This window comes from Electrophorus electricus, chromosome 5 (genome assembly GCF_041902795.1).
Source record: "Electrophorus electricus isolate QZ-2024a chromosome 5, ASM4190279v1, whole genome shotgun sequence".
Classification (NCBI taxonomy): domain Eukaryota; kingdom Metazoa; phylum Chordata; class Actinopteri; order Gymnotiformes; family Gymnotidae; genus Electrophorus; species Electrophorus electricus.
This window is the reverse complement of record NC_137501.1, coordinates 11,172,610-11,180,074: the sequence shown is the minus strand read 5'-3', so window position 1 is coordinate 11,180,074 and position 7,465 is coordinate 11,172,610. Positions and strand designations below refer to the sequence as shown.

General features: G+C 38.1%; 1 protein-coding gene across 8 annotated transcripts in view; it reads right to left on the bottom strand.

Annotated features, from left to right (window-relative positions):
* Positions 1 to 1,129: 1,129 nt before the first annotated feature.
* hectd4 (HECT domain E3 ubiquitin protein ligase 4) overlaps positions 1,130 to 7,465 on the bottom strand; it is an 87,496-nt gene continuing 81,160 nt past the window's right edge. For 7 of the 8 annotated variants that reach the window (XM_035530083.2, XM_035530085.2, XM_035530086.2 and 4 more), the window contains 5 exons: positions 7,139 to 7,360; positions 5,142 to 5,308; positions 4,136 to 4,331; positions 3,671 to 3,893; positions 1,130 to 3,054 (listed from right to left, as the gene is read on the bottom strand). In XM_035530083.2, the coding sequence (XP_035385976.2) occupies positions 2,918 to 3,054; positions 3,671 to 3,893; positions 4,136 to 4,331; positions 5,142 to 5,308; positions 7,139 to 7,360 (945 nt within the window). In that variant the 3' untranslated portion in view covers positions 1,130 to 2,917. Of the gene's footprint in view, positions 3,055 to 3,670; positions 3,894 to 4,135; positions 4,332 to 5,141; positions 5,309 to 6,600; positions 6,672 to 7,138; positions 7,361 to 7,465 lie in introns of those variants that run through there. The other variant, XM_081714171.1, reaches the window with a different exon arrangement.

Here is a 7,465-nt window from a genome sequence, read left to right as displayed (position 1 = left end):
TTGTAACATCACTTACAAAGTGCATTTCAAGTACATAATCATTGTAGCAACAAGGACACTAGCAAAACTATAGTACTGTATAGATGAATCAGTGAGGAAGGATAAGGTGTAAGTCTGTGGCAACCACCTGCAAAACCTTCCCCTTTTTGTTGTCTCACAGTGCAACTGTTGTCACTTTCATTTGCACCAAAGCAGGTGAAAGTGATTCACAATCCCTTATGCTTCCAAACTGATATCCCTGAAGTTTAATTGGTGTTATACTGTGATGACTAAGGGTTCCCTTATTTTTTGAGCAGTGAATAATTCCATATAGTACAAACAACATACAAACAATGAAGCAATCAACACTACAACAAATATCCAAGTCATATGCCTAAATATCTTATGTTGAAGATGTGCTTCATATGAAATTTAAAAGGATTAGAATAATGAGTTCAATACTTCACAGAAGTGGTCATAACTAGACTGCACACACCCAGGGCTCAGCCTGAAATTAGTGCTTTCTCTATGAAATGTTTGTGAACTCAGATCCAAAATGAATTCAGATCTTACTGTAAGGGGCTTTGCTCTACTGGTACAATTTTTCTGAAAATACAAATTATGTCGCAGGAATAAATTTAATGAGATTACTTTAGTATGTGACCAATAAACCTCTAAATAGCAGGATACCTCACTACAGCGCTCAAATTCTGGGTAATTCTCACCTCATATGGCTAACATGATCTGGATGCATGTTTCTCCTCCACTATTTCTCTACTAAGGTGCTTGATCAGTCTCTTGTGATTTCGAGATTGGACCACTGCAACTCTCCTGACAGGTTTTCCCCTCTGTGCCATCGGACCCCTCCAACTCATCCAGAATGCAGTTGCATGGTTTGTTTTCAACTTCCACCAGTTCTCCCACACCCTTGCTGCGCTCTCTTTACTGGCTCCCTGTGGCAGCACACATTAGTCATCTATTAAGCAGCTTCCACATACCTAAAAGCAATAAATCAAACCCCATTCTATGAGTGAGTGAGTTCATATAAATTCATATGTACCCTTTCCCAACAAGGGTGTTGATAATTCTGCAGCGCACTGTAAATATTAAATGAACCATTGCATTCTAAAACAACTCTGCTTACAAAAAGTGTACATCAAGATGTTTTATTATGTTTTAATTGTGACACAAATCTCAAAATCAATTTCACTTCAATGGACATTTATACATCTGCATTATGTTCTAGACGTGTAGAGGTAAAACAGGAAAAAAGTTAATGCAAGCATAAATTATTGTAATAAATATCAAGTAAATGTATAGCAGATTTTTACTTTGCTTCAGTGGATGCCCTGTAGACAAACCAGTAATGCTTCCTCCTAAAGATAGACTAAACAGAAGGAGTATCCTTGATAACAGCATCACATCAAAATGTACAGCATGAACAAAGTCTGAAGTCTATTTTGAACATAGGGTCAGGTTGTCATGTCTATGTTACAATGGATCCAGAAAACATAAGAAAGCATTTCTTCATATCCATTAGAGGTAACGCATCTGAATTATAATCAATTTAAGTAATGCATTAATATTTTTAAACTTAAAAAAGGACCACTGGAAATCCCACAATGAACATCCATGTTCAAAATAAAACCTGTTTGTGTGCACATTTTGGAAGAACAAAAAGTAAGAGTGGTGACTGAAAAGGGAAAAAAAAATGCTTCCATATTCAACATAGAAGCTTATTAAATAGCTACAAAGTACAGACATTTCTACATAGCTAAAGCATGTTGGATAAGGAAATTAAAACAGACCAACACAAATGTAGATTTGTCTGTGCAAATCCAGCAGGCAAAAAACAAGCAAACAAACTAAAAAGATTTCTCCAAACCCTGTTGCTATAATGAATGATCCGTGCAGGGCTTTCCCCATCAGAAAAGGGAAAGGAAGAAATCGATTAGTGTAATCGCATACAAACATTGAGGGCGAGATGCCAAGTGAGATCACCTTTAAAATAAAACGCATCTGAGAGGCTGTGGCAGTTCCATTACCACAGATATGAGTGCACTCCACAGGCTGGACCAAATCTTTGCTCATTTGGCAAAGTCACAACCTACATGTTGCATGTAATGGGCAAACATTACATGAAAACAAAATACAACTTAATATATTACTATAGCTTGACTTTATACATGCCTTACATACTCTTTATAGGCTCAAACAAAATATATGCACCTTTACCAATACAGGCAAATAAACCCTCAAGAGATTGCAAAGCAGTCCAATCTTGCTTTTAAGAGTCGAACTATTTATATAATCTTGTCATAGCACATGCTAAGTTTTTGTTGTAGAGCTGAGCTAGTAGCATCAAAAATTTATGTGAATGGTAATAAGTTTTTAATATCTCTTGATGTAGGAGGTAGTCCTTCTCAAGTCATTTCCTATCATCGGTAAATACACATGTGAATACTATTGTCTTTTGAATCCAGACTGCTAAACTCTTAAAGCTCAAGCAGCATTGCTGTAAATGAAGGCATGTAAACAAGCACCACTGGTGCTGACAAGAAAGGGGCAAAGAAAGGGGGAAGATGTAAAAATACAGAAGGATTAGACGGGAAAAGGAGATGAATGGCAGAGAGAAATTGCAGAGAGTGAGGAGTGGAGAACCAGAGAGGTGAAAAAAAGGAGAAAAGGAAAAGAAAATCTTCCCCAGTCGACAGACCAAGGGATAAATACCACCGAGTACAAAATGTGTACCACCAAAACTCTGATCTTTATGACGGCAAGTGGAGCAGGGCTGCTTTCAGTCAGTTCTGGTCTAATATAAAAGAAAGGACTTGAGGAGTTTCCAGTGGATATCAGCCATGGTGATAATATCTGTTTGCTACTGAACTAATATAGGTGACGCTTTGTGTGTGTGATGTGACATAAAGAGCTTTGGAGACTATCCACTTAGGGGGTCCTCACGATAGTGTATGGCATAGCGTAACTTCTCCAACATCACATCAAGCGAAGAGTACTGGGGCAGCTTCACCATGAACATGCAGGTTTCCACTCGAATGTAACGCACATCTGGTGAACCTAAAACACACACACACAAATATTTAATTTCTGCTGATCCCTAGTAACAATTATATTAGTACAAGAAGTTTCCAGTGTAAAACGTAAAATATGAATATAATAAAGAATATAATGTGGACTGGATCACTGCATTGGTTGGCTTGCTCGAAATATGAGCAGTTCCCAAGCAATAAGTAAATTACTCAGACTGATAGCTAAAAATAAACCACATTTAAACCCAAATGTTCAGATCTGGATTCATATTTTTTTGTTGTTTTAAATTTTGTATATTGTTTTTGTGTGAAGGGTGTCATGCAAAAATGAAAGGAGCTATACAATGAATGAAACTTGATTCTTGTTCTTTTATTATTTCTTATGTACTCTGCACACACTGCAACATTTATTTATTTTTTTTTACAGTGGGGATACCATTTGAGGGTTTTTTTTAAATTTTTTTTTATAGTGACATGCAATATAGCTTTTCCAAAAAAGCATCTTTTTACAATCACAAGTAACAGGGCAATAATCAGTGTCTAGATGCAATCTGAGTGGAAAAAGCTTGTTTTTGCCTTTCGTCTGCAATGTCCTATTTTACTCATCCACAAAGTAGCATGTAAACGTAGTCTACTGCACATACCTACAGCCCCATCTGGTGGTGCTATCTTCATGGGGTATGGGGGTACATGAGCAGTGTCTGGTCCGCCATCCTTGCATGGGCAAGTGAAGGGAATGCGCTCTTGATTACAGGCGAATTTTATGAACTTGCAGAGTTCCTCCTGTGTAAACATCTCCAGTGCCGCCCAGAAAAACTCAATGTGCTGGTCAGTCTCCATTAACCCCACCTGGTACATAGTGTGAGCCTAAAGAAAGAATGTTATGATAAATGGAGGCTGTGAACTTGTGAACTTTGAACTATGTGAACTTTGATGAGGACTCGGGGAATGGAAGTATGGTTCAGTTGTAATAGAAAACACCCAATTACCAGTAGGAAAATAATATTTAACTCCAAAAAGCCTATTTTACACTGGAATAATAAGGCATACTGGTTGCATTTAATAAATATTAATGAAGGTAATTTAGGTACAGAGACAAGAGATTTCACCTTAAGGAATTCCAGGTTGATGTAGTGGAGGCCACAGGTACGTAGTTCCATCTCTAAGGGGCTAAGTGCGGTAAGGAGCTGCAGAGGGATGATAGAACCAAGGCCTGCACGCACAGCACTCATACACTCCACATTTTGCAGCTCCCGCAGGCGTAGAGCACGTATTGCCAGTGCATACATATCTTTGTTCTCCCAACTGAAAACATACAGGACAAATGGTAGATCTTGGTAAGTCACAGAAAGGACTGGGTGGTTTTGTGATTTCAAGAAAGTATTCCATTTTTTTTAACCAAAGAAAGCAAGGATAGGACAGTCACCACGGTAATGAAAACATGTTTTTGAATAAACAGGCCTTGTATGTCTTGTATTCAGAGTATTATTTTATGCATGGCTCTGGATGAGGTAGCTACATTATAGCCAAGTTTGATTTTTTCTTTTAAAATCAGAGGTAACAGCTCTATTTAGGCTATGTGTTTATGAGCCATTTCTGTGCAGACTTTGAGCAGTCACCGATCACATGCAAATAAGCAAATTACAACAACAAATGTAAGCTACCAAAACCATGACAATAATAGATCAAAGAGATAGGCCAATGCAAAATATTAAAATAATGAAAGATTCAGTTGTTACTGTGCACAAATGCTTTTCATCGGTTGCCGCAATGCGATACATATGGGTTAATTTAATCCCCCATGCAAATTATATATATTTAAATATATAAATATAAAAGCTTTTGAAATAATTTAATTATCTCGGACCCATATTCAAATATTAAAAAGGCAGGAATTAACCTTATTCATTAATTTTTTTTTGTTGTTGATAGTGGTTTTTATCTTGGAACAGGCTGGAATGCAGGAATAAAATATGGGTTCTGCTCAAAACAAACAAACAAACAAACAAACAAACAAAAAAATCCCAATTTTAATCCCAAACCCCTCCAATCTACACCCATTCTGATCATGTATCTTTCTTTCCACAATTCTTCCAAAGTTCTTTTGGATGGTACCTGACAGCAAGGTTATATCCACCCTGACACAGTTCCACCTCCTCGCCTGTCATGGTGATGTAGGTGAAAGTACAGCATGGGCGACTGGGAGAGTCAGGGCTCTCGCCAGATTGGTTCTGCGATGAGATCTCTGCACACAATACCTCCAATTCAGCCTCATCAATCACCTAGAAGGAAAAGTAGAAGAGTTTCCCTACCAAGGTCAGTTGCTAATTGCATAAAACTTATACAAGTTATTTCCTTAATCCTGCACATAAGTAAATAAAAAAATATTCTTTTAGCATCAGTTTTTCTTAGGCAAACATCATCTCCATAGCAAGAGTTTCTTGACACTTGCTATGGAGTAGAAAAACCTGCTTTGTATCTACATTCACTGACCACTTTAGAAGGTATATATGTGCATTGTGTACGACTATACAATTGCAATCTAGTCTGCTAGCATGCACTGTTCCTAAAACACTTTCAACTTCCTTCATAACTGGTCAGTTTTTGACAAAAGGACCACTGCTGGAAAGATTAATTGGGGTGCACAGATGGCATATAAACTTGATCTATACTTCTACAAGTTATTTCTGGTAAAATGTCTGGTGAGTGAATTCGTTATAGCTGCCATAAGCAATTTATTTTAAGAACACTCTGACTAAATCCCATTACAAGTATGGCATTTAGGAGGCACTCTCCTCCAGACTCAGAGAGTGCTAGAAATAGTGTTATCCCTTTGCTGAGATAGTGTTTCAGCACTAAAAACACCATCCATCTCCAAATATTGTCTGTAATAAACCAGATTTTTTTTCTCCCTGTAGAAAGCAGGCACATGGTGGTGGATGAGGGTGTGGGTGGGTGTGCATGTCTGTCTGTCTGAGACTGGTGGAGGGGAACGTTCCAAATTAGTATATAGGGATTTCAAAGCACTAGCAATATGGTAACAGCAGAAATTTAATGTTGTGCTGAAGCGTGTATAAACTGCATGTATTGTTGTCAGTGCTGAAACAGAGTTCAAGTGCTTTTCATGGAGATGATGTCTTCAGTCGGCATATAAAGACAGCGAGGGACTCTGCTGTTTGGAAAGCCAGTGGAAGCTCATTCCACCAGCTGGCTACAATGTCTTCATGCATGTTTTCCATGAACTGAAGAATGACTGGTCAAATCATGCTGTAATGGTAGCTTGACAGGCTCAAGGTGTGAATTTGGTTTTGACAACTGTCATCAAGTAGAAGGAAGCAGGTCAGTTTTTAGCTTTGTAGACAATACTTTTAAATCTGATATGAGCAGCTACAAAACACCACTGAAATGAATGCAGTGCTAGAGTGACATGGGAGAACTCAGGACCGCTGAAAAACGCTAAAACAATTGCTCTAAGCAAATGTAAAAAAATAAAATAAAATCAACATGTGGCATACCTAAAACAGTGGGCACAACAAAACTTTGAAAATTTCAGAAACACTACTGCTCAGCTTACATGACATTATCACTTGTGGAAGCCTTGTTGATGCAGTAGTGTGCACACGTCATGATCAAATATAGATAATGCTATAGGAAAGAGTAGGAAAGAGTAGGAGGAAAGAGTCCATGATTCCCAAATCCCACCATTTCATGAAAATACATGTGAGAAATAGCCTGGCTAAGGCTAGGGTTGTTGGCACCAGGAAACTTAAAAATAAAGGAGAAATTTACAGTTTGTATCAGGCACACACAGGCTAGCATCAGTGGCAGTGAAAAAAGTGGAGGGTTTGTTCAGAGTCAGTGAAAAATATGGATGTAATTTATAACACATTATATAGAAATAACAAGAGTAAATACTATAATAACAATATAGAGAAGAATGCTTTTTAGTTCACGGTACCCCTAACAGGATGAGTTTAAACATTCAGGAGAGAAAATCCTGCATTTAATTTCCCCCCCAATATAAATGTGCATATTCAAAAGGATGATTATATCTAAAATCAGATTTTTGGATTTGCTTGGGCAGTCACTGAAAAAACATGGCTATGCCTTACACTTTCAAACTTCTTGACATGGTTGTAGGTGAGGAGGTCAGCTTCCTGCAAATCTGCATCTGGGTCCAGCACCTCACCCACTAGACCTTTCCAGAAGGATCCCAACAAATCCAGTGGCAAAGGCACATCTGCCCGGATGGCAATGCCCAGCAGCTGGCCGAAGAAGTGTAACAGCTGCTCTTCAGCATAGCTAATGGGGCAAGGCGTCAAGATGTACTTCCCCTAGACACAGACATGCATTAGCTTTATGCTGCATATAAACTTGATAAATAAAGGGAAAACATACAATTCCTATTACCTCCATTTTGTATGAGATGAAGAAGACTG